Consider the following 27,684-nt stretch of genomic DNA (forward strand, 5'->3'; position numbering starts at 1 on the left):
CGAAAAATGTCCTTAGGCTTTTAATGATGTGGAAGCAGGTGCCCACCACAGCTAAGGATTGTTGTTTAAAAGAGAGAGTGGTATCAAAGGTGCCATCAGGCACTGTTAGTGCAGGGTCTGTATCACTGTGGTGCAATCAGTCACGGTTAGTGCAGGGTCTGTATCTGTTGTTCCATCAGGCACTGTTAGTGCAGGGTTTGTATCTCTGTGCAGCTCTCAGGCATTGTTAGTGTACGACTTGCATGTCTCTGCAAAGATACAAATGTGTGCATACCTGAACAGCGTGCCCTCATGCCATTTGCCCTCCCACCCTGTATTTTTACCCAGTGGACTCAACATCTGTGAGTCTATGGAGGAATTTGCCAGCAGAGGACAGGGTTTGTTGTCCTGCGGACGGGGGGGGCACCCAGAGCATATCTCCATCCACAGTAGGGGGTGATTACCAATACTTCAAGGAGAATGACTGCGGATGAGATTTTAGTGAAGGGCACACACCTTGTCACTTGCAGGTCTGGAAGAGGAGCCTGCCTACCCACTCCAGGTGTAACTTCCAAAAGCTGGAATCCTTCTCGTCCCAGTCTCGTGTGTGTTGTGTTTACATGGGTGTACATGGAGTCCAGGTTTGTTAGTAATTGTGTCCTTTGGGAAGACATGTGGCATATGGCAAAGGACTGTGGTTCCCTGCCCACCGCTGTAACCTGTGACTCCTCTGTCCACCCGGTGCAGCCTTAGGGGATACTGTAACGGTTAGCAACCCACAGATATCCCACGTAGAGAAACCCTAAGCCACTAACCTTCAGGTACTGGCCGGCGGGGACCACAGCGCGAAGAATAGTATCCCAGTTCCCAAATAATGCCCACTCTCCCTGCACTATACACATGCAAGGGACAGAAGGCACTCCAGGAAAAAGGGAGAGAACAACGAAGGTGGATGTTGTTGCGAAGTACCCCTCTTGGTCTGGTCACAAGGGAAGGAGGTCTTCAAGTCACAACAATACTGGGAAAACACAAATGAACAGAACATTAGTTCCCTGCCTACAGTTCGTAGACTACCACAGGATTTAAGGAGAAACCCGTACTTACAAAAAATTAACAGGGGAGATGCCCAAAAGGATTCTGGGTGATGTAGTAACGGGACGGTAATCCTGAGACTCAAGAGTTCCTTGACCACTAGGTACCCTGAAAGGATTACAGGGGTGGCTTCGATAGCACCTACTAGTTACTGTCACTGGAGGTAGTAAACGAAGTAAGACAACAACGGACTGTTGCTCCACCTCTGGACTAAGAAAATAAAGAAACAGTTTCTCTAGCACGGCCGTGCTTTACAGGTTCCTACCTCTAAGTGTTCGAGTAGGAAACGATGCGGCGTCCTCCTAGCGGGAAGGCAAGCGTCCGCGCACCATTTTATCCGGCGTCCTCCTAGCGGGAAGGCAAGCGTCCGCGCACCACTTTATCCGGCGTCCTCCTAGCGGGAAGGCAAGCGTCCGCGCACAACTCTATCCGGCGTCCTCCTAGCGGGAAGGCAAGCGTCCGCGCACAACTCTATCCGGCGTCCTCCTAGCGGGAAGGCAAGCGTCCGCGCACAGGCTCTCTCTCTCCTGACACGAAGGCAAGATTGATAAGCACTGAGCTACGCAGGAGGATTGCTTATATCTCTGGTCCCACAACCACTTCCGGTTCGCCCGCGCCCAGGTCCTTCTGGGAGTTGTAGTGCCCTTGTGGTTTCCGCGTATTGCTGACCTGTTTCGACCCCTCGAGGACAGCAGCGCTACAGAGCCCCCTCTTAAGGACTGCCGACTCGGCGGTCGACCCGGTTTCCCCGGATGCACCTCGTGGAAGCGAACCACCAACTCGGGACAATGGAGATTTTGCTCAGGTTCCCATGTCCGTTCTTCAACACCAAACCCCTTCCAATGTACTAGATACTGAACCCTTCCCCGGTACAGCCTTGAGTCTAACAGGTCCTGCACCTCATATTCCTCCAACCCGTCCACTATCACTGGAGGGGGATGAACAGGCAGTCTCGTCTCTACGGGACAGGGCTGGAGGAGGGACACATGAAACACAGGGTGGATATGCCAGGTGCGAGGGATAGACACTCTCATGGCCACAGGGTTAATCACTTCCTCGATACTGTAAGGACCTATGTATTTGGGTTTTAGCTTGTTAATACCCCGGAGATGGATATACCTCGTGGAGAGCCATACCTTGTCCCCCACCTCGTACACCGGCTCTGGGCTGCGTTTCTTGTCCGCATGTCTTTTCTGCGTTGTTTGTGCAGCTGACAGATGATGGATGGCGTCGACCCTTACCGCATGCAGATGGGCATGGTGTTCTTGGATGCTCGGCAGCTGGGATGCTGCAGGCCATTCAAAAGGAAGAATGTTCGGGTGATACCCCAAAAGACAAAAGAATGGGGAGCAGCCCAAGGTGGAGTGCTCGGTGTTATTATAGGTGAACTCCGCCATCCACAAGAGGGTGACCCAGTCCGTAGAGTTCTGCAGGGAAAAACATCGCAGGTACTGCTCTATGGTCTGGTTGAGGCGTTCTGTTTTCCGTCTGTTTGGGGGTGGTAACTCGTTGAGAGCCGGGCATCGATGGTCAACGTTTTGCAAAGGGCTTTCCAGAAACGGGATGTAAACTGCGAACCCCTATCGGTGATGAAGACGGATGGGATGCCATGGGCTCTCACAAGATGTTGCAGGATCACGAGTGCCAGTTCTGCGGAGTTTGGTAGCCCCTCCAACGGTACAAAATGGCCCATTTTGGTCAGATGGTCAACGAGAACCAAGATCGTTGTCTTTCCTTGACACAAAGGCATTTCAACAATGAAGTCCATTGATACAGTGTGCCAAGGTTTGGGGGGAATGGGAATCGGGCGGAGCAACCCAGCTGGTCGGTTATGTATCGCCTTGCTTTGTGCACACACTGAACAATTCCGGACGTATTTCTTTACGTCGTTTCTGAGGTTGGGCCACCAGAAAGACCGTTCTATGGTGGCAATAGTTTTATATACACCCCAATGTCCTCCTAGTACAGTGTCGTGAGCCCACGTAAGTACCTGCATCTGTAGACCAGGGTCCGGGACATACAAGGCATGGTGATGATACAAAAGGTCGTTGTTTTGTGTTCGCCCTAGGGGTTCTTCTTGGAGCCAGGTTGGAATATCGACGTCCGTCAAAGATACCCTAATGTCCTCGAGGAAATCAGTGGATGTGAGCAAAGCAATGGTGCCATCGGGAAAAGCACCCTCAGACAAGATAGAAGGTGGTTCGCTGTTGTCTGGGGTGTCTGAGTCAGGGATTTCCAGGTTCCTGGAAAGGGCATCGGCCTTCCCATTTTGAGGGCCGGGACGATACTTGATCACAAAATCATAATCCGAGAAGAAGAGTGTCCATCGGAGTTGTCTTGGCGTGAGGGCCTTCGCCGTTTTCAAGAACAAAAGGTTCCTGTGATCCGTGTATATCTCAAAGGTGTGTCGGGCCCCCCACAAGTAGTGTCTCCATTCTTCGCAGCCTCTTTTGATGGCGAGCAATTCTTTATCCGTGATGGAATAATTGATCTCGCTTGGGCTCAGTTTCTTGGAGTAATAGGCGACGGGATGTATTTGTCCAGTTGTTGGATGTCGCTGGGACAAGACCCCTCCCAGAGCGTATTGAGATGCATCTGTTTCTAGTATGAATGGTAGTTGGGCATCCGGATGTCGCAAAATGGGGGCTTGAGTGAATCGCTCCTTGAGGGTGCGAAAGGATAGGTCTGCTTCTTCCCCCCACTGGAATGGCACGTTTTTTCGCAGCAGACATGAGATGGGATGGATAATCCTGGAGAAATCTTTTATAAATCTCCTGTAGTAATTTGCAAATCCCAAAAAACTCTGCACGGATTTGACGTTCTGTGGCGTAGCCCAGTTCTTAATGGCCTCTACCTTCCCATTTTCCATTTGGAAACCGTTAGCGTTGATCACGTAGCCTAAAAAGGACACCTCTGGGACATGAAACAGACACTTTTCAAGTTTAGCGTATAATTCGTTTTGTTGCAGGCGTTCTAACACTGCAGTGACGTGTTGTACGTGGTCTTGCATGGTCTTCGAATAGATGAGTATATCGTCTATGTATACCATGCATATGGTATCTAACAATCCCCTTAACACCTCATCCATGAAATATTGGAAGGCGGAAGGGGCGTTGCATAGACCGAAGGGCATTACCCTATACTCAAAGAGCCCAAACTTGGTGCGGAATGCGGTCTTCCACTCGTCGCCTTGCTTTACGCGCACAAGATGGTAGGCCCCACGAAGGTCCAGCTTGGTGAAATAGCGGGCTCCTTTGATTTGATCCATCAGCACGGATATCAAAGGAAGGGGGTACCTGTTTTTGACCGTGATGCTATTCAGTGCTCGGTAATCGATACAGGGTCTCAATTCATCGCAGTCCTTTTTCGGAATAAAAAATAAAGGGGATGATGCAGGGGAAGTAGAATGGCGAATGAATCCGGAGGCCATGTTTTCGTCAATGTATTTCCGCAGATACTGGTTCTCCTTCTCTGCTAGCGCATAGACTCTACTACAGGGTATCGCAGCCCCTGGTAGAAGATCGATACAGCAATCGTACACGCGATGCGGGGGTAATCTTGTTGCCTGTTTTTTGTCAAAGAGTTCATGAAAGCTCTCATATTCTTTGGGTAAAGAGCTGGCCTTCTTTGGGGCTTCCGCACAGGAGACAGCCAAATGATGTGCCCAAGGGATCTCATCGTCGTCAGTTGCCACCGGGATACTTTTGCAACAATGTTCTTTGCAGTAAGCCGAATTCATCGTCACCGTTCGTGCTGACCAGCTCACATCAGGATCGTGGAGAGTCAGCCAGGGCATGCCTAGGATGAGGCGGAACTGTGGCGCCGCTATCAAGTCAAATTGGATGAATTCTTGGTGTTCTTCATGCTGCATGCGTAGAGGCACCGTATGTTTGGTTACTGGCCCTGAGGTCAAGGAAGAGCCGTCGACAGCTTTGACGTTTTCTGGCTCATTCTTCCGCTCCCACGCAATCCCAAGGGAGGCTGCATACTCGAGGTCTATATAATTCCCTGTGGCTCCCGAATCCAACAGGGCTTCCACGTGAGTGACGTTGTTCCCGGCTATAAATAAGGTCACCGGCATGTTTATATGGGCCACTGCTGGCATCATAGTGTTGGCAAGGAGAGAGGAGATCGATGTCTGTCTCACGTCCAACCCAGCGACCTCCGTCTGGGCCGGACTTTTTAGTTTTCCGACGTCTCTTTGGTTCCCAGGATAACGGGTTTTCGTGGCCCTGAGTTTCTCTCGGGTTGTTGGGCCCTGGCTCGACATTCACGTATGAAGTGCCCCCCTTTACCACAATAAAGACAAAGCTTCATTCTTCGTCTGCGCTCCCGTTCTTCCGTTGTCAGAGGGCCTCGGATCCCACCGATCTGCATCGGCTCAACCCCCTCTGGATTCTTGGAGCCTTCCTCCGCCGACGGTTTGGGTTTGGGATACCATCCTTTCATATCGCTCCGATTCCGATCTCCCCGCCTTTCCAGAAGGCGATGGTCGAGTTGCACGGTAAGATCTATCAAGTCCTCACAGTTGGCAGGCATTTGGACTACTTGAGACAAGACGTCCTTTAACTCACAGCGAAGTCCCTGATAGAACAAGGAGGTGCGCTTCTCCTGTGGCCAGTCCGTCTCAACCACTAGTCTGTTGAAAGCGGTGATATAGGTCAATAGGTCTTGCGACCCCTGGCGTAATGTGATAAGTTCTTTGTCCAAGGACAACATATGAGTCTTGCGGTCGAACAACCTCCGTAGGGCAGAACAGAAATCAAGGAAATGATGCAACACCGGATCGTTCTTCTCCATCAACGGTATTGTCCAACTAGCCGCGTTCCCACTCATATAGGACATCATGAATGACGTTTTGGAGGCATCGTCCTGAAACACCGCAGGCTTACATAAAAAGTGGAGCCGGCATTGATTTAGGAATGTCTCAAATTTCTTCGGATCCCCATGAAAGCGTTCAGGCGGGGCAAGAGGGATACCCGTGTTCTGTATGACATGCACCGTAGGAGTGTGGTCGGTGGAGGACTGAGGTATGGCATTGGGGACAAAAAACCCACCCCCTGATGCTCCCTGGGGAGGGGATTGCGTTACTGGATGTCCAGGGGGAGGTAGAGTCACTTCCCTTATGTAAGATCCTGATCCCTGCCCTTTACGCACCATGCCCGCTACCTCTCTCCTCATGGTATTCATTTCTTTCTTCATCTCTTGGTTTTCGGCACGCGATGCGTGCACCTCGTGTTGAAGCGCATTAAGGCTTTCTACCAACGAGGCTAACATAACATTTGGCTCCATGGTCCGGGCTCGGCTTGTCTACTTGGGCTTATCAATCTGTAACGGTTAGCAACCCACAGATATCCCACGTAGAGAAACCCTAAGCCACTAACCTTCAGGTACTGGCCGGCGGGGACCACAGCGCGAAGAATAGTATCCCAGTTCCCAAATAATGCCCACTCTCCCTGCACTATACACATGCAAGGGACAGAAGGCACTCCAGGAAAAAGGGAGAGAACAACGAAGGTGGATGTTGTTGCGAAGTACCCCTCTTGGTCTGGTCACAAGGGAAGGAGGTCTTCAAGTCACAACAATACTGGGAAAACACAAACGAACAGAACATTAGTTCCCTGCCTACAGTTCGTAGACTACCACAGGATTTAAGGAGAAACCCGTACTTACAAAAAATTAACAGGGGAGATGCCCAAAAGGATTCTGGGTGATGTAGTAACGGGACGGTAATCCTGAGACTCAAGAGTTCCTTGACCACTAGGTACGCTGAAAGGATTACAGGGGTGGCTTCGATAGCACCTACTAGTTACTGTCACTGGAGGTAGTAAACGAAGTAAGACAACAACGGACTGTTGCTCCACCTCTGGACTAAGAAAATAAAGAAACAGTTTCTCTAGCACGGCCGTGCTTTACAGGTTCCTACCTCTAAGTGTTCGAGTAGGAAACGATGCGGCGTCCTCCTAGCGGGAAGGCAAGCGTCCGCGCACCACTTTATCCGGCGTCCTCCTAGCGGGAAGGCAAGCGTCCGCGCATCACTTTATCCGGCGTCCTCCTAGCGGGAAGGCAAGCGTCCGCGCACAACTCTATCCGGCGTCCTCCTAGCGGGAAGGCAAGCGTCCGCGCACAACTCTATCCGGCGTCCTCCTAGCGGGAAGGCAAGCGTCCGCGCACAGGCTCTCTCTCTCCTGACACGAAGGCAAGATTGATAAGCACTGAGCTACGCAGGAGGATTGCTTATATCTCTGGTCCCACAACCACTTCCGGTTCGCCCGCGCCCAGGTCCTTCTGGGAGTTGTAGTGCCCTTGTGGTTTCCGCGTATTGCTGACCTGTTTCGACCCCTCGAGGACAGCAGCGCTACAGATACATCCCAGAGACCCCATTCCCAAATGACCCCAGTCTGAATTTCTGACTGCAGTATACATTCAACGCAGGGAGGCGGGAGAAAGCTAAGGTGGGTTGAAGATAAATGGAAGGGCACACCCTGCTGGACAGTCTCGGGCCCTATCTGTAGGTTGTGCTGAATTGTCACTCTGGGAGAAAATGTCAGATCGTGCCCCCCACGGGGCGGGTGTGCATCACTATGGGCAAGCAAAACTGGATTGGGGCAGGGTTGGACTGGGAGAAACTAATCGGCCCAGGCACTAAAATAAAAGTGCCCCCCTTTAGCGAACCAGGGAGCTCAAAAAGTGGGCACCTATGGACATCAGATCAGTTTTTAACTTGCAAAGACATGCTGCATGGGTATTTTGCAGGATGTGATTTAGGAGACTGTATGCATTTGAGTTTTCTGCAGGGAACATGTGTGGCAAAACCAGGGACATCAACAGGAGAAACCGGCCCCATTGGCCCTAAACAGGCCCAAAAACTGTTAAAAAACCGGCCCACACACTGATTTGCCAAACCAGCCCACTGGGCACTGGCTGATTGCCCTATAGGCCAATCGGGTCCTTGATTGGGTGCTGATGTCATAGGGGAGGGAATAGGGAAGATTGGTGCCCTTGGTAACCTAGATATTGCCAGCCTGATCCCCATTGCTGGCCACGACATCACTGGAATCTGGCATTGCCCATCAGCCAAACCTCTGGAGTAGCCTCAGAATTACCAAAACAATTGTGAAAACTGTCTCGCTTGGGTCAAAAGGGCCAAACAATGCACAGTGGTCCAATTTTCTTTAAAGTGCTCAAGGACAGAATCAACTTTTTCATCAAATGGGTGTGAGCTATCCAAAGGCATATCCATAATGGATGTCTGCACTTCTTCAGAAGAGCCTGATCACTGCATTCACGCACGGCATTGGAGCACCACACTACTAGTACCAAATGCTTTGTCCAAACAATGGTAGTGTCCAGATCAGCACAAATCACATATTTGGCAGGGTTCTTACCATCCTGAATGGTTTGAGCCAAGGAGGTCCTAAACTCTTCCCGAAATGCCGGCAAGATCTTGCTGCCCATGTTCCAGAGTACATTCGTAAAAAAGGCCTAGTAGGCAAATTGAGGTGAGCAACATCATGGCTTCTATGACCAAAGGGAACAGTAGTTTCCCAAACAACTCAATCCTTTTCGACTTCCTGACCAGCGGGGTCTTGTGGAAAGAATTAGGATTCACCTTGCTGGTGGAAGCTTGGATCTCCAAATTCTCCGGGGTAGGACACAGCACATGAAATCAGGGTTGCTGGGCGCTGCTATGTGGCAACTCGCCACCTGCCTGTTCTCCAGTGGGCAAGAGCAAGGATTAGACCAAGTGGCCATAAAAGTGTCAGTTAAGAATTTACTGAATTGGAGGATGGGCTACAAGAAAGAAGCCCCAGGTTGCAGAACATCTGTAAGGGTGTTTGTCTTTCCTTCAACAGCAAGTAGTTGTAGGTTCAGAACTTCAGTAGCATGTCTGATTACTGCAGCAAAGGAAGCACTTTCTTCTGTTGGCAGTCCATTGGTGGAAACAAACACTGTATCAGAGGACATATCAATCGCATTGTCCTTCTGTAAATCCATGCATACACTGTCATCATCATAATGTGGGGGTAAATCACTGTCACCTCCAAGGGGGGGGGGGGCAAACTGGTCAGAATCAAACCAAACACCTGCTGGAGCCTTCTGAGGAAGGCTCTGTGGTAGTGCGAGTGCAGTGTCTAAATCAAGCTCTACGGGATCTGGGAGTGCTAGAGTGAAGTTGGAGCATCACCTAGGTGGGTGGGGGTCAAGATGGATTAGGTTTGGGATGTACACCGGAGTCAGCAGCAGATGCCCCTTCGGCACTGGCGACATCGAGGAAAAGAGGGGTCAGTGCATGTCATGGAGCTGGAATGGACGTCAGCCAGGAGTTGGTGCAGAACCCAAGGTAATATCCAGGGGCTCATGTGGCACAGAGGAAAGATCTGCCAGCTACAATCCAACTAGAAGCCTCTCCAGATCCTTGAGGCCCTAAGCTGCACCAGTGAGAGCTGGAAGAGTTCCAAAAATATGCAGCATGTCCTTCTTAAAGGCCTTGATCTGTTGCAGCATTGCTGATGGCCTAAGGATCTCAGGACACATTGGGATTACTGCGGGATCAGCTCCTCTTGACTTTCACTGCGAAGAAGACCAGTCTCTGGATCAGCCTTTTGAGAAGAAATAGGTTAGGGCCTTTGACTTGGAGCTAGACTTAAATGCGTTATTTGACTTTTTTCAATGTTTGGCAACTTACAGCCTTATTTCGCAGTCCCAGAACATTAATCGAACAGCTTGGAGACGTGATCCTGAGCCCAAACACCACAGGCACACCTCAGGAGGGTCCATCACTGACTGTTTTCAACAGTCATAGCATGATTGCAACCCTATAGTTTTATGTGTGGGCATCATTCCCTTGCACACTGGAACTGGAGAGTAGCAAAAGGGAACCGATGCCAGCATGCACTGGTGGTGCTCAAATGCGTCTCTGCTCCATCACTTCCAGGGTGGAACGAAGTCCATGCAGAGATGCACAATGTTGTCTGGCAGCATGCAGGAGCACTGCAATGAAATCCTCCGGATCCAGTCTGGTTCCTGTGGAATATTCTAAAGGTGAGGATTCTGTGGTTAGAAATATCCATCACAACAGGTTCATGCAAGGTTGCCCAAGGAGCCAGAGTCCACTAGATCAAGAACAGCCATGCACTAGAAAAGAGCACCTGAAGTTGGTACCCTTAGGAGGCTACGGTGGCTAAAGTCCAATTTCAACACCTGCAGTTGCCTGTTGAATTTTTGAATTCTTTGGACTAGTTTGGGCAGTAACTGGTCTCATGTTGTACTGTGTCTGGTGACAACCAGAGGCATGTTAAACGCAGACTGCACTTTTGGCTTTGGACCAATTATTGACACACAAAAAGTATAATTATTATGTGGGTGATGAATCACTATTTTGTTTGGATTTAGAGTTTCTGGGTCTTTAAAACATTATTGTTACTGTTTCTAGATTCATGCACTCTAACCTACTACGCCATACCACCCTCCACACGGATAACTACTTCACTAGATACATTTTCTGAGTCTTAGTAAAGATGTGATTGGGCACTGACCTTTTATATGTGACCGTATCACAGTGTTTGTAAGTCCCAAACCTACTACTGCCCCTCAGAATAAGGCTCGACTGCTTACCCACACTACTCTTAGAAAGCCAGATGAGTGAAAGGGAGTTAGTTGGTTATCCAATTGAATAGCAATGGTACTTGAGGCCCTGGGACACCAGTGGCGAATGACAGTAGCCACCACAAATGCCAACCAGTAAACAGTGACACTGGTTTGCACTTCAGTGTCTGTGTAGCTTCTCTTTCTCCACCAGGTGTTTAAATGCCCGGAAGGAGAAATCATCTGTAGTACAATAAAGATTGTACAATAGGCAGCAGCAAAGACATAGAGTAGGTACCTGTGCTTTGCCTACTCCTCCCTGTGCTGCCTAAATTGAGCAAGACACTTTTAGTGCTCTCATCACCCCTACTGTACTTCTGCAGGTGGTCGGAGAAGTAGTCAGGATGAGGAGTCTACCAGAAATTGTTGCGCTCAGTGCTGGTTGCCTGGCAAGCCTCAAGAGACCCGGCAGAATGTCACTATCTCACCCCTCATCACTGTGGACATGAGCTAGGCAGAATATATCTATATCTATATCTATATATATATCTATATATATATATATATATAGTATTTAACCCACAACAAACTGGCAAACTGGTACCTCAGGGTGTTTATTATGAGGTGTTATTATCTTCAGCTCTTCTAAAGGCAAAGCTCCTCATAGACTTACATGACATGCAACTTACATGGAAGGCAAACTGTCCCGAGAAGTCGTACATGCCGCAGGAATGCATGAGGCTGAGGGTGTTGCGGACTGCCTCAGCGCTTAGCACCCGCTCCCCGGTGATGGGACAGATCCCACCATTGGCCAGCGTGGCAGCCATGACACTTCCAGACTCGCAGGTCACTTCGATGGAGCAGAGCTGGAAAACAAGAAGGACAAAGGAGACAATATGCTCAGGCAGGAAATGTATACATCTTTTAATGTAGTCTGCTATCCACAACCTTGCCAGCTCCATCTTACATTGGTAAGCTCCAATTCCCTTCATTAATGGTCACACACAGGACACAGAGCCAGTTCCATAGTGAAAGCTTTGTAGAGCTACAGAATTATGAAGAAAAAAATACCTGCAATAATAATTCTTCAGTGTGGATCTCACCAAAAGATTCCTTTGTTTAGAAACACTCACAGCTGCCATGCCAGACCGCAGAACACTTGCAACATGTGCAAATACATTTTAAGCTGTAACCTCAATACGCAAATTCTGTCTATTATTAAAAAAAACAATGTCTCTGAAACACAGCTTTCTTTAAGCAATCAGAATGAAGGTATGTTGCCAGCTGTATCCAAGAAGAAGGCAATTTCAGGAAAGGTCAGTGTTGAAACATTCATATTAAAGAGTTTAACAATGTAACTGAGGAGACAAGTTTTACCACTATTAATACCACAGTGACTGCCACAGATTGTAAAGTAAATTACAGAGGCCCTGATTATGACACGGTCAGATGCTCATTATTATGCCTCGTCCACTGACCGAAAGACTTTTGTGAACTGTACTCAACACTTACAGAGTTCCACTCTACACCCTTTTCTCAAATTTTGTTAATGAGCTTTCCTGGTTTCCTCACCTTCCTTCTGATAGATTTCTATTTTAACTTTTTCAGAGCATTTATCTAATTTCTTGCACAACCCCAATGGTGAAGCAATGAACCAGATCATTTTTAAGCATCATCTATTGTTCAACTTGGACTTTGTAAATGAAGGTGCGTCACTTCCCCCAACGTTCATAGGGAAAGGTCAGGGATTCACTATTGATTTTATACTATTCTCCTCTCACTTATCCCCTTTAGTGCTGGGATTAACAATTAAATTATCAAACATCAGTGACCGCAACCCAGTGGGCTTTTGTGTATCTTTTCCAGCTATTGATTTTCCCGCTGTTGGCTGTCCCGCCATTTTACAACACAGCAAAACTAAGGGAATATGTTCCACATGGAAGAATTTGGACCAGGAAAAGTTTTTACAGACCTTGTAAGTGGCAGGAGAGAGGATGTGATGTGCTGCCTTTCTGAGCTAGCTGAGCCTCGATCAGTAGTTTTATTGAATTGTGTCATTCAATGTCTAGCAAGATGGCCTCCAAGAAAACCTTAATTGAATCTCCCTCTCACCGATGGTTTACTCATGTTTGCTCGATTGCCTGTAAGAACTTAAATTGGGCAATCAAGACCACTCCCGTAAACATAGAGGATATTAGGCAATCAAGGAGGTCCTAAAAGTTTGCCTTCAATGCAAGGAGGCGCGAAATTAGAGTGAAGGCTTGGGAGGGCTTACATGTTGCTACAAAACTCTGGGATTCCAAAGACTTTTGGGATGTGATAAATCACCCCTATTTCTTAGAGAAGAATAACTCGAAGATCAATTGCCATGCCTCTCCTGAACCCTGGCTGTCCCATTTCTCCCGGATTGATGAGGATGCGTCATCCGATCTTCCAATTCCTGGTCCTCCCTCTGCTCCTTCAGCCAGTAATACTTCTCTTGTTTCCTCCATGAATGGCTGTAAACTTTTAGTTTCCTCTATTGTTGTCCGTGATGTAACATTGGTGATCTTAAAGAGCAACCATGGTAAGACTCCAGGCCCAGATGGGATCCCAATCGATGTTTTAGGCAAAACGTAACTTTCTGGGCTCCCTTGCTGATGAACGTGTTCCGAGCCACCATCTTAGCCGACATACCAAATTCCTGGAGAAAATCCACAAGAGTTCCCATCTATAAGAAACGTGACCAAGGGAATCTGACATGCTATTGTCCAATCTCGCTGTTGGATTCCTCTGCCAAAGTCTTTGGAAGGGTGATTCTCCAGAAACTGGAAGATTTGGTAGAAGAAAAAGGTTTCCTATCTGATGTGCAGTTCAGTTTTCGTCCAGGTTTGGGCACAGTGGAGCAATCTCTTAACCTGCTTCAGCTCACGGGGAAGAATGCCAAGGGATGCTCATTACATCTTGCTTTTATGGACCTTTCCAGCACGTTCAACCTCGTGGGACAGGGGCAGGCTGTAGGATTAAATGAGTAGCGCTGCGGTAGACAGTGCCTTAATTGACAAATCTGAGCGCCTACACTGGGATACCTTGGCTCAACTCCAGTATGGCACTGAAGGGGAATGCACGCCTCCTTTCAAGGTGCACAAAGGAGGGGTCAGTCAAGGGTACATTCTGGCTCCCTTTCTGTTCATCTTTTACATCAATATATTGGACCAAGTTTTGTCAAGCAAAGGAGGGATCTGCCTAAGGTAGGGGATAAGCCAGTGCTAATACTCCTCTATGCAGACAACACTGAGTTATTGTCGAGCACGGCAGATGGGCTGCAGTTCCTCCTAGACTCAGTGAGTTAATGGGGGACCTGAAGCTAAAGGCCAATCATAAAAACTCATTCATCCTGACCTTTGGTCCCAGAAATAGTTCACACAAGTTTACCATCGAAGAGATCCTCATCACTAAAGTCACACATTTTAATTACCTTGGGATTAGGCTAGACTTCAATTTTAAATGGGCTAAGCTTATGGCGCAGAGAGGGCTTAAAATTGATAATACCGTCAACACCGTTTTTAAATTCTCCACGACTTGAACAAAAACCCATCAAAGAGCTTTGTGAGAAGTTAGCCTGGCATATGATGTCCACTAGTTCTAGTGGGCACCTTGCACCAGTCTAATCAACCCTTATTGATGGTGGTTGTAAAGTCAACCTTATAGAAAGCTATCCTAGTGGTAGCATGGACCAGCAGTCATCAGACTAAGACTTCAGAGAGAGAATAAAGCAAGTTGTTTTACCAATTATAATCCCTTGAGTACCAAATGAAAGGACACCACACAAGGTATATATCGAATATATATATATATGTATTTATTCCAAACACAACCCCTCTGCACTCTTTATGAGGTCTGAGGTAAAAATACAATACAAGTCACTGAGTTAATATACGATAAGTTGCACAGTATACGTTATGCCCTAGGGGCCTCACAAACCATATACTAAAATTGTGGTATAAGAACCACGAGAGAATTAGAAAGCAGGCCTGGGGCCTATGGAATCGCTGGGGCTACTCTAAACAACCAAAAGTTAGGTAGGAGTCACTGCCCACAGGAGACGTGTGCAGTGTCTAAACACAGACGCGGGTTACCATTGACTTTCTATGGGAAACGTAAAAGCTACAAATATACAATTTAAGGACACTTCCAGATGGACTAGGATGGAACCCTTTTAAACTAGGACACTTCGAGAGTCAAGACCCACGGGAGCACTGGAGTACTCGTGTTACCTCACCCAGGGAAGCCGGATGCATAGGTGTCTTTTTGTGTCGGGTTTCGTCATCGTTTTCAATGGAGAGCTGCAAAGAAGTGCTGCAGGCGACCAGAGGAAAAGTGTCCGGGTGGATCCAAGGGTGGATCGAAGATCTGAAGAACCTGAAAGCAGAAGGGACAGAGTCTGAGTCACTAGCCAGTGACCAGGAAGGAACCAGGAAGGAACCAGGCGATGTCGGGTGATTTCAGGTGAAGAGGTCGAGTTTGTCTCTTCAGCCACGAGGTCCAGGAGGCATCGACTAGGTGCTGGATTCGAGCTGTCCCATGAAGGATCTAGTTGACTGCGGTGTTGGTATCCTGATTGGACCCAACAAGCCTTGGCAACTGCAACCCACGCAGGATGTTGAGATTGGCTCTGTGGCAGACCAGCAAGGTCTGTGGCGCTTCTCCTTTGCAGGGAAGCTGGAGCAAGCCTGGAGCAACCAGGGGAGCAAGTTAAGTTCAAAGAAAAGTCTTCAGGTGGCTAACTAGCCAATGGGCAAGGAACCGGGAAGACGTGTCGAGCTTAAAAGCAAAAGCGGGGCCCACGGGACATTCGCGGAGTGTGGGGGCCTGGGCTTTGGTGCAAATGGTGCTCGGGCTGGGGCTTCGAGCACCCCAATTCACAATTTCGAGATACCTAGTAGTAGGAGTGCAGCTTGCAAAATGCAGGATGTCCAGGAGTTCCGGTCCCACATCTCTCGTGTCCGCCACGTGTCTCAGCTTTGCTGTGGGTGTCAGTCGGGGTCAGAGATGTCTGAAAGTCTATGTCCTGTGTTGCAGATTCTTCGAGATCCAGCGGGGGCCTCGAAAATGCAGACCAGCAAAGTTGCTGTTGGTGCCTGTTTGAACAGGGTGGTTACTCCTTGACCACAAGGGAGATGTCTTCCATCTTCCAGTCAAAATGGAATGTCGAAGTTCCAGGATTTATGTTTCAAAGTTATGTCCAGGGTAATCTAAAGTACCGGGGACACAGCTCCTATACTTATACTGAGTTTAGGGGCTGGACTAGCATTAAGGTCCCTCCTATGGGTGGACCTGGAAAGAGGGTTGTTACACCCCTTTCCCTTTGTCCAGTTTCGTGCCAGAGCAGGGGTAGAGTGCCCCAGCAACCGGTTTGAACTGGGAAATGCATGGAGCACCTAGTATGCCCCAGGCAATGTCTGGAAAGCATTCACTGAATGCAGCCCTCCCTGTCCCAATACACAAAAGCCTGTGGCAACTCCCTGGACAGGAAACCTATTGTCCAGGACTCCCCTTCCGGAGTTTCGTCCAGCAACAGGAGGTCAGACTCGTGTCTGTGGCAGCAGCATCCATTTTGTGATGCTGAGGCTCTGTTTAAGTTTAACCGGGTAAACCAGTAACCACATGTCTTCTCCCTCTAAAAGGGTGGAATGCTACCCCTGCCACCATGACTGGCGGGGGGAGGGGTAGTATTTCTAAGTGTTTGACACCTTACATGACATGTTTTGATAAAGCCAAACCAAAGTTAGCATTAACCGCGAGGATTATAATTCACTTAAGAGTATATAGTATGGCTATATCATAGAACAGCTATAAGGAGATGGTTCTGAAAGCTGTAGAGGGGCTTAGCTCATGCTAGGGCCCCCTCTCACATAAAACCAAGCACTCTGCCTCCAGGATTGTTAAGGCCTGCCATAGGAGTGAATCATAGGTGTATATGTGTCTATATGTATATATAGATATAGGAATACTATATCTAAGTAAGGGGTGATTACACCACCTTACCCAGGCTGTGTGAACAGACCCGTGGTGTCAGTTTGGTAGGCAAACCAGGGGTGGCACAATAGATGCTGCAGCCCCTGGTAGGCCTAGGGTGCACCTATGCCCTGGGTACCTATGGTACACTATACAGGGGCTCACAAGGGTGACCCAGTAACCAATCTGGTATGTACCTAAAGTACATGGAGTCCATTTTATAGGGACAGCAGATAGACTGTGGCCCTGAATAGCATGGTCCCAGGCCAACTAAGTCGAAAACCAGCAAAACACCAGGAAAAAAATGGGGGTAACCATATAGTCAGATTCCACCTTCCTACAAGCGTATTTCCCTATATAAAGCCAAATGTAAATCACTGGGCACTTACCGGGCTGGAGTTTGGGGGTATGTGGATTGTGGTCGTCTACAAACTAGCGAAAATACATTTCTTGCCAGATTTCTGTAAGTCCCTAAAAGTACTGCCAAAATCATCACCCACACAGAGGTTGGCCTCTTACATTGATGATGTCATTAACATGGCTCCCCTCCTATTGTGGGCAAAAATCTAGAGCTCTCCCTTTACATAATTTCCTCGCCACGTCCTCGCTGACTGCATCAAATTAGATCATGGGGGTAAGATTGGATGGTTTGCCTATATCAGAAAGTCAAAGAAAGCCCTTGGGGTCTCACATCTATTCCATTCACCTGGTGAAAATGACGGCAACTCGAGGACCCTTATACGTTCCTATTTCCAAAATAGAAGGGATTTAAAAAGGGCTAATAGGTCTGAATATATGAACACTGTATGCCATTACATGGAAATCACCCCCACTGAAATTCTTGCCCTATACTTTGCCTGGATTCCCAACCTGGAGCATAGGTTTTATTTGACTTGCATCTGGCCGAGTACAGCCCATTTTCTGGATGCCTTTCCTACACAAGGCTCCTGGTTTTTCTCCTTGCCCTGCTGCCCTCGTGATAACACCAGTCACCAATCCCTTAACCCTTTCATGGTTTTTGTAGTTTTTACAATACCACAGAACAACAAAAGAAAATTCCCTCATGGCCTAAATACTTTGCATCTTGTCACCTAGTTTACATACTTTTCAAAAAAAGGTCCTTCAAAACATGGCAATAACACTTTTAGTTGTATTTATACTGATTTATTAGTTTTTTTCATTTATATCAACATTTATTTTATACTTTTTTTGAGTTCATTACATTCCTTTTACATCTTTCAATAAATAGTAAAAATTGGGTCATCATATATATACTTTTCAAATTACACATACGAATTCAAAAAACAAAGGACACCCTACAGAGCACACATCTAAACATACTCACACATTATCCATACATACATTAACACGTACATCACTTCTCATCCAATACACTCTCTTTCTTCTGTGGCTAAGGTATCACAGATTGTTATGTGAACTATCAAGCCAGGTCGACGCGCGTTTCGGTGGATTTGTACCACCTTCCTCAGGACCTCAACAGAAAAAAGCTCACTTCCTTATTGTGTGGACACAGGGTATCCTTTGGCAGCTACAATGGGATGTGGCCTGAAGAATCGCTTGATTTGGTGGTAAATCCTATTAAAAGCCTGGGATTTTTTAGGCTTGTATTTTTATGTGATTCCTATTTTCTTGTTTCAAAAGATTTCAGGCGCAGTTACCAGCGAGGAAGTCTTGTTTTCAAGTGGCTCGGTTTTATACTCTGGTACTTTATCATCCAGCAATTTGTTTTCTTTTTTTCTCTTTAATTCGATTCGAGAATGATTTTCATTGGGCCGAGTCCTACATCCCGTATCTCCAAGTCCGATCCATATTCAAAAGTCCTGTCTCAATAACCCCAGAGTTCAATTTTTACACCCTGTTTTACCTATCAATCAATGCAGATCGGCCAGTTTGAGTAGCAAACTTTTGCAGCTTTTGAATTTTGAACTTATCTGTTATGCTGTAATTAGTTATATTTCCCATAGCCTTATGACCAAGAGAGACATAGGTGTCTCTGTAATTGGGTAGCGTTGATCGGCTTCTTTTGCGCCTTTTGCACCACTGATGTACTGGTGCACTGCTCGAACTTAGAATAGTATGTTCTTACTTGTTTGATTGTGCTCTTGTCACATTTTATTGATGCGCTGTTTTCATTGCCTGGATTTTAACTGTGTGTTTTTAATGTGTTGCTGTCTTTTATGGCTGTGCCAGCTGAATAAAGAATATTGACTGACTGACTGACACATACACACACATATGCATAATCACACATGCACATGCATCTGTAAACACACACGCATACGCTAAGCATTGGCAAAGCCAATAGGTTGAAAAAGTAAAACCTATTGCCTTTACCAATGCTTTTATTTAAATAGCTTACATCTGCATTTGTTTGGCCCATGTCACAAATGTCTGCACCAGAAAGCATCTAGAGCCTGATTTAGAGTTTGGGGGACTGGTTACTCCATCACAAATGTAACACATCCTGTTCGCCCTATTACAAGTGCAATGTATCTAAATGGTGCCGAGCCAGAATATTGAATCACAAATATCGAGTTGCACAAATATCGAGTTGCAAATATTGTGTGTCAGAAATATTGACAGCAAGAATATCGCAGTCAAGAGTAAGTAATATTGATTTTAAATATAGAAGTGTTTAATATCGTTTGAAAAAATATAGTTGTTAAAAATATCATTTGTTTATTAATGTTATGTATTTTAGTACATATTTTATATGTATGTGTTGTATTTTTTGTATAAGAATTGTTGGTATTTTTAGTATATGTGTTACATCTTTAGTAGTTATTCGTTTTTTTTTTAATTAGAATTTCGCTCTTTTAGTTCTGTAGCGGGTTGTTGGTTAATAAGGAAATAGGGTGGGAAGTAATTTAATTATATTACATTTATTGATTATTTTGAATTTATTCATATTGTATAATTGAGATGTTATAGTGTTAAATGTGGGAAGTAATTTATTATTAATTAATAATTGGTTATTTATTAATTTAAATTAATTAATTGGTAATTAATTAAGGTAATCGTGTAATTAATTTTAGGTGTGTGTTGCGGTGTTTATAGGTGTTAAGGGTGGGAATTAATTTATCTTAATTGATAAATTAATAATTGGATGTTAATTAAATATAATTAATTAATTGGTCATTAATTATGGTATTGTGGAATTAATTTTGGGGGGTGTTTTGGTGTTTATTGGAGTAAGGGTGGGAAGTAGTTTGTATTTATTATATAGTTGTCAATTAATGTTAATTATTTGATATATATTTTGATATATATTTTGGGTAATTGTTTATTTTTTTGTCTGTTGTTTTTACTTTTAAAGGGGTAAAGGGTGGGTATTAAATACTTTTAATTACTTTATTATTAGTTGTTAATATTAATAGTTTGTAATTTATAAATATCCGGCAACACAAACCATCAACTCCACTCACCTCCACCAAGCAGCTCCCAAAAACTAAGCTCATTGGTCTACCTTTGACCTATACGATGACCATATCATCTCGAAAATCTTAGCATCCATTAAACCAAACAACCACTTCAATGACCCGCTACCAACCAGCTGCTTATCCGCAACCAACCAATTCATCATACCCATTTGGACCACAATAATCAATGATTCTCTATTGCAAGGGTCCATACCTGACTCTCTAAAAGCTGGGCAAGTCATCTCGATCTTAAAAAAAACCATCCTGAATCCTGGTGAACCGGACAACTTCAGACCTATATCCACTATTACACTTCTAGCTAATGTTCTCGAAAAATGCATGCAACAGAAACTTAGCAAACACATCGCCAAATTCAACCTGCTAGACATATGCCAATCAGGCTTCAGGCCAGATCACAGCACTGAAACTACTATTCTCCGAAAACTATCCAATCCTTCTCCAATCACAATCGGAAGTCCCAAGGTTCAACTCTCTTCCCTACGCTTTTTAATCTCTATCTGGAACTGTTAGCTGAAATTCTGCGCAACGCCAACATTTCTTTCCACATGAATGCAGATGACACACAGATTTACATCAAAATCTCATCTCTAAAAGAGATCACAACAATGAATGAGGCTCTAAAGCTAACTGTGCAATGACTTGCTAGCAACCAGCTCAAGCTGAATGCGTCAAAAACGGAATTCCTGCTAATCTCTCCTCTAAAAGTTCAAATGACATTCGAGTATGGACAAACTGGATCACCGTGCTGAACTGCACCCCGAACTTAGTGGACTCAGCCAAATCACTGGGAATCACACTGGGCAAGAGCTTGAATATGAGAGCCCACATCAACACTCTAGCCAAAAATGCAAGGTTTCACCTGAGCTACCTGAGAAAATTAAAACCATTCCTAGATTCATAAGACCTTAAAATGGCAGTTCAGGCACTAGTTATTTCTAGGATCGAGTACGGATGCTCTACCCTCGCAGAACTACCCAAGATCTCAACAGCTCCCCTCAATGCTTGTCTCAATGCAGCCGCTAGACTCCTAACAGGATCAAAAAAATTCGACCACATCTCTCCGCACCTCAAAGCGCTAAACTGGCTCCCGTACGAAGCCAGAATACAGCTCAAATTGGCCTGCGTCATACACAAAGCACTACACTCTAACTCTCCAGCGTATCTTGCCCGGAAAATCGTGGTCTCTGGAGGGAACAGGCACTCCCGGTCCGCCAGGGCTTTTGTTCTGAAACCTTCCCTCTTCCGGAAGAAGAAAACATACAACAGAGCCTTCTCTGGGGCTGCACCCAGAATCTGGAACTCGCTGCCGCACCACATCAGAAGTATACCGTGCTTGGCTAGATTAAAAAAGGAAGCAACGACCTTCCTAATGGGCAAATTCCTTCCTTAACATTCTCAGAGCTTATACAGCTTGCTGCCTAGCGACATGCATCTCTTCTTGACCTCTACATATGTATGCCAATTTGGACTTCCTTGATGTAGCCTATGCAATATCTTGTACCATGGTTGTTGGTATTTCCTTCTACCTCATTCGTACCTCAATGTTCACTTTACGGGGCAGAGTCTCCTGCTGTACACTCTGTCTCTGCTCCTGATAATGTTTGTTTTTCCCCGTTAAATTGTACCCATGTTGCTTATTCCCTTTCATTGCATTACCCTGCTTCTGATGGCAAAACGCTCTCATGATTTCGTCTGCCTTGAATTATCTTGTAAACATCTTGCTTAACTCTGTAAAGTGCTCTGATACCCTAATGGGTCACGTTTGCGCTCTATAAAACACTAAATAAATAAATAACTTTTAATTATGTTTGATTTTTTTAGAGTTTAATTCAGGTGTGTGTTGTGGATATCATAGTGTTAAAGTGTTTGTAGTCAATTAATGTTTATTTGTTTTTTTATTAATAATATTTTTTAAATTGATTATTAATTATGTAAATGTTTCTTTTTATATAATTCATATATTTTATTTTTCATTTCTACATATTGTTTATTTATTTTTATGATTTTTAAAAATAATTTTTAGTATTAAATCTTTTTATTAAGCAGTACAGGAAAACATAGCATCTCAAACCACCCCTGCACCTGGCTGAGCGTATGGCGGTCAAGAACGGTTCAATAGCATAAACACGGCTAATAGGTGCCCCTACTACAAGCGTTAACACAGCAAGCCGCCTACAACCCATCTGGGCCGGCCTCGTCATAAAGGCTGAAATGCAGGTGCAGGTGGCGTCTATAATGAAACATGAGTAAGCAAAAATAAACAAACAAAAAAAAAAAAAAGGAAGGAAAATCAAACCCCTACCCCCCCACCCACCTCCCACAACCACCCCTCTCCTTGTCCACTGAGCAAAGACTGATACCATAGGGGATCACCTCTCTAAGGGATGCCATCGGATGCAGAACTCTCCGGTGCCCTGCGTTTGTGTGGCTGCACCTTGGGCTCAGGAAGCTGGGCGTCTGCAAGGCGCAGCAGTCTTAGATAGCGGGGGCAGCTCAGCTCTCGGAATTCTGCTGTCAGCAGGGACAGAAATGGTCGCCAAACTGCTGCAAACTCTGCCCCTCTCCCTGCCTTAGCCAATGATAATTTCTCCATTCCCAGGATCGCCCACAGCCTATGTAGCCAGCCTATTTGTAGTGGAGGTTGGAGGGCTCTCCAATGTGCTACAACATTTTGCACAGCTGCCCCTAGCGCAATCGCAATAAGCCTCCCTCTCCAGGATTTTAAGGGGTACATCAACGCGTTAGGAAGGCCCAGTAGGACATAGGCAGGGAACCTGGGCAGCTGGGTATCTAGGTGAGAGTCTATCAAATCTAGGATTGAGGTCCAATATGGCTGAAGGTGGTCGCAGCTCCAGAGTAAGTGCTCCAACGTTCCAAGTTCCCCACACCCTCTCCAACAACGGTCACTAACCCGGGGATCCCATTTATGTAGTCGTTCAGGTGTATGGTACCAGTAGGTGGCGATTTTGGTCATAGTTTCGGTGAGGCCCGTATGGTGGGCAGAGTGCCAGGCTCTGTAATAGACTCCTTCCCATTCTTGTCTCCCAGATCCCTCTCCCATCTGACCCTCCCCGCGTTGTAGGTGTATATGTTAGTGAGGAGTAAGTGCTTGTATAGATCTGTGATCAGTTTTTTGTCGGATGTGCGTGTCAACAGCCACTTCTCATATGGGGTGAGGTGGCGCTGTGCATCGGGTTGAACCGATGGCTGTAGAACCCAGTGACGGACCTGCAGGTAGGGCAGGCGATCTGTTTCGAGTATACCATAATCCTCCTTCACCTTTCGGAATGGGAGAATGCCCTTAAGGTCGAACATATGTCCCACAGCCCTACAAGGTTTCGTCCTCCATGTCGCGTAGGCCCGAGGATCGAGGCCAGGGGAGAAGTCAGGGTTGTCGAAGATCGGCGTCATTGGGGAGGGGAAGGAGGTGAGCTCTCGCTTGACTGCCACTCTATCCCAGGTATCCAGGACTGTGCTGGAGATCCGTGAGGCGTAGAGGTTGGGAGGCCTATGACAGCGCGGCAAGAACGGGATGCCCTGGAGTGGGCGACCAGCCACCGCCTGGTCCTTGAAGAGCCAATGTTTGGCAGATTCCAGTTGGTGCCACTCCACCAGAGTTATTTACAACAAGGGGTGGTGATGGACAGAGTCTCTGAATTAAGCAGAGTACTCTCACCCAGTCAAGAGATCAGGGCTAGATCCAACACCGTTTTTTAGCTCATTGCACCATCCCAGTTTCAGAACCTGGCTGTATGCAAATTAGTCTGTCCCTGGCCCAGTGCATCATGGGAAAAGGGCAGACCAGACTACAAAAGCCAATTCTTACACTGGGAAGGAAACAAGCTTCCGGGGACCGGTTTCTGGCATTTCAGCCGTCTTCGGCCCGGCTTGCTTGAATCCTGATGGTGCAATGAGCAAGGGACTCACATCTGAGTATACCCTTCCACGCTTAGGGTGGACAAAATTATTTACAACAAGGGGTGGTGATGGACAGAGTCTCTGAATTAAGCAGAGTACTCTCACCCAGTCAAGAGATCAGGGCTAGATCCAACACCGTTTTTTAGCTCATTGCACCATCCCAGTTTCAGAACCTGGCTGTATGCAAATTAGTCTGTCCCTGGCCCAGTGCATCATGGGAACAGGGCAGACCAGACTACAAAAGCCAATTCTTACACTGGGAAGGAAACAAGCTTCCGGGGACCGGTTTCTGGCATTTCAGCCGTCTTCGGCCCGGCTTGCTTGAATCCTGATAGTGCAATGAGCAAGGGACTCACATCTGAGTATACCCTTCCACGCTTAGGGTGAACAAAATTATTTACAACAAGGGGTGGTGATGGACAGAGTCTCTGAATTAAGCAGAGTACTCTCACCCAGTCAAGAGATCAGGGCTAGATCCAACACCGTTTTTTAGCTCATTGCACCATCCCAGTTTCAGAACCTGGCTGTATGCAAATTAGTCTGTCCCTGGCCCAGTGCATCATGGGAACAGGGCAGACCAGACTACAAAAGCCAATTCTTACACTGGGAAGGAAACAAGCTTCCGGGGACCGGTTTCTGGCATTTCAGCCGTCTTCGGCCCGGCTTGCTTGAATCCTGATGGTGCAATGAGCAAGGGACTCACATCTGAGTATACCCTTCCACGCTTAGGGTGGACAAAATTATTTACAACAAGGGGTGGTGATGGACAGAGTCTCTGAATTAAGCAGAGTACTCTCACCCAGTCAAGAGATCAGGGCTAGATCCAACACCGTTTTTTAGCTCATTGCACCATCCCAGTTTCAGAACCTGGCTGTATGCAAATTAGTCTGTCCCTGGCCCAGTGCATCATGGGAACAGGGCAGACCAGACTACAAAAGCCAATTCTTACACTGGGAAGGAAACAAGCTTCCGGGGACCGGTTTCTGGCATTTCAGCCGTCTTCGGCCCGGCTTGCTTGAATCCTGATGGTGCAATGAGCAAGGGACTCACATCTGAGTATACCCTTCCACGCTTAGGGTGGACAAAATTATTTACAACAAGGGGTGGTGATGGACAGAGTCTCTGAATTAAGCAGAGTACTCTCACCCAGTCAAGAGATCAGGGCTAGATCCAACACCGTTTTTTAGCTCATTGCACCATCCCAGTTTCAGAACCTGGCTGTATGCAAATTAGTCTGTCCCTGGCCCAGTGCATCATGGGAACAGGGCAGACCAGACTACAAAAGCCAATTCTTACACTGGGAAGGAAACAAGCTTCCGGGGACCGGTTTCTGGCATGTCAGCCGTCTTCGGCCCGGCTTGCTTGAATCCTGATGGTGCAATGAGCAAGGGACTCACATCTGAGTATACCCTTCCACGCTTAGGGTGGACAAAATTATTTACAACAAGGGGTGGTGATGGACAGAGTCTCTGAATTAAGCAGAGTACTCTCACCCAGTCAAGAGATCAGGGCTAGATCCAACACCGTTTTTTAGCTCATTGCACCATCCCAGTTTCAGAACCTGGCTGTATGCAAATTAGTCTGTCCCTGGCCCAGTGCATCATGGGAACAGGGCAGACCAGACTACAAAAGCCAATTCTTACACTGGGAAGGAAACAAGCTTCCGGGGACCGGTTTCTGGCATTTCAGCCGTCTTCGGCCCGGCTTGCTTGAATCCTGATGGTGCAATGAGCAAGGGACTCACATCTGAGTATACCCTTCCACGCTTAGGGTGGACAAAATTATTTACAACAAGGGGTGGTGATGGACAGAGTCTCTGAATTAAGCAGAGTACTCTCACCCAGTCAAGAGATCAGGGCTAGATCCAACACCGTTTTTTAGCTCATTGCACCATGCCAGTTTCAGAACCTGGCTGTATGCAAATTAGTCTGTCCCTGGCCCAGTGCATCATGGGAACAGGGCAGACCAGACTACAAAAGCCAATTCTTACACTGGGAAGGAAACAAGCTTCCGGGGACCGGTTTCTGGCATTTCAGCCGTCTTCGGCCCGGCTTGCTTGAATCCTGATGGTGCAATGAGCAAGGGACTCACATCTGAGTATACCCTTCCACGCTTAGGGTGGACAAAATTATTTACAACAAGGGGTGGTGATGGACAGAGTCTCTGAGTTAAGCAGAGTACTCTCACCCAGTCAAGAGATCAGGGCTAGATCCAACACCGTTTTTTAGCTCATTGCACCATCCCAGTTTCAGAACCTGGCTGTATGCAAATTAGTCTGTCCCTGGCCCAGTGCATCATGGGAACAGGGCAGACCAGACTACAAAAGCCAATTCTTACACTGGGAAGGAAACAAGCTTCCGGGGACCGGTTTCTGGCATTTCAGCCGTCTTCGGCCCGGCTTGCTTGAATCCTGATGGTGCAATGAGCAAGGGACTCACATCTGAGTATACCCTTCCACGCTTAGGGTGGACAAAATTATTTACAAAAAGGAATTGGCTTGGTAGTTTGGTCTGCCCTGTTCCCATGGTGCACTGGGCCAGGGACAGACTAATTTGCATATAGCCAGGTTCTGAGCTGGGATGGGGCAGTGAGCTAAATAACGGTGATGGATCAAGCCCTGATCTTTGGACTGGGTAAGAGTGGTCTGCTTAATTCAGACACTCTGTTCATCACCACCCCCTTTTCTGAATCATTTTGTCCACCATAAGCGTGGAAGGGTATACTCAGACATGAGTCCCTTGCTCACTGCTCCATCAGGATTCAAGCAAGCCGGGCCGACGACGCCTGGAATGGCAGAAACCGGTCCCCGGAAGCTTGTCTCCTTTCTGGTGAAGAATTGGCTTGGTAGTTTGGTCTGCCCTGTTCCCATGATGCACTGGGCCAGGGACAGACTAATTTGCATATAGCCAGGTTCTGAGCTGGGATGGGGCAGTGAGCTAAATAACGGTGATGGATCAAGCCCTGATCTTTGGACTGGGTAAGAGTGGTCTGCTTAATTCAGACACTCTGTTCATCACCACCCCCTTTTCTGAATCATTTTGTCCACCATAAGCGTGGAAGGGTATACTCAGACATGAGTCCCTTGCTCACTGCTCCATCAGGATTCAAGCAAGCCGGGCCGACGACGCCTGGAATGGCAGAAACCGGTCCCCGGAAGCTTGTCTCCTTTCTGGTGAAGAATTGGCTTGGTAGTTTGGTCTGCCCTGTTCCCATGATGCACTGGGCCAGGGACAGACTAATTTGCATATAGCCAGGTTCTGAGCTGGGATGGGGCAGTGAGCTAAATAACGGTGATGGATCAAGCCCTGATCTTTGGACTGGGTAAGAGTGGTCTGCTTAATTCAGACACTCTGTTCATCACCACCCCCTTTTCTGAATCATTTTGTCCACCATAAGCGTGGAAGGGTATACTCAGACATGAGTCCCTTGCTCACTGCTCCATCAGGATTCAAGCAAGCCGGGCCGAGGACGCCTGGAATGGCAGAAACCGGTCCCCGGAAGCTTGTCTCCTTTCTGGTGAAGAATTGGCTTGGTAGTTTGGTCTGCCCTGTTCCCATGATGCACTGGGCCAGGGACAGACTAATTTGCATATAGCCAGGTTCTGAGCTGGGATGGGGCAGTGAGCTAAATAACGGTGATGGATCAAGCC

At 46.9% G+C, this 27,684-nt stretch overlaps 1 protein-coding gene across 2 annotated transcripts in view; it reads right to left on the reverse strand.

Annotated features, from left to right (window-relative positions):
* Window positions 1-27,684, reverse strand: part of GLS2 (glutaminase 2) — a 324,314-nt gene that overhangs the window by 45,281 nt on the left and 251,349 nt on the right. For both annotated transcript variants that reach the window (XM_078689104.1, XM_078689105.1), the window contains exon 12: window positions 11,349-11,525. In XM_078689104.1, coding sequence (XP_078545230.1) covers window positions 11,349-11,525 — 177 coding nt within the window. The remainder of the gene's footprint in view (window positions 1-11,348; window positions 11,526-27,684) is intronic.

This window comes from Lissotriton helveticus, chromosome 1_1, assembly GCF_964261635.1.
Source record: "Lissotriton helveticus chromosome 1_1, aLisHel1.1, whole genome shotgun sequence".
In the NCBI taxonomy this organism is placed as follows: domain Eukaryota; kingdom Metazoa; phylum Chordata; class Amphibia; order Caudata; family Salamandridae; genus Lissotriton; species Lissotriton helveticus.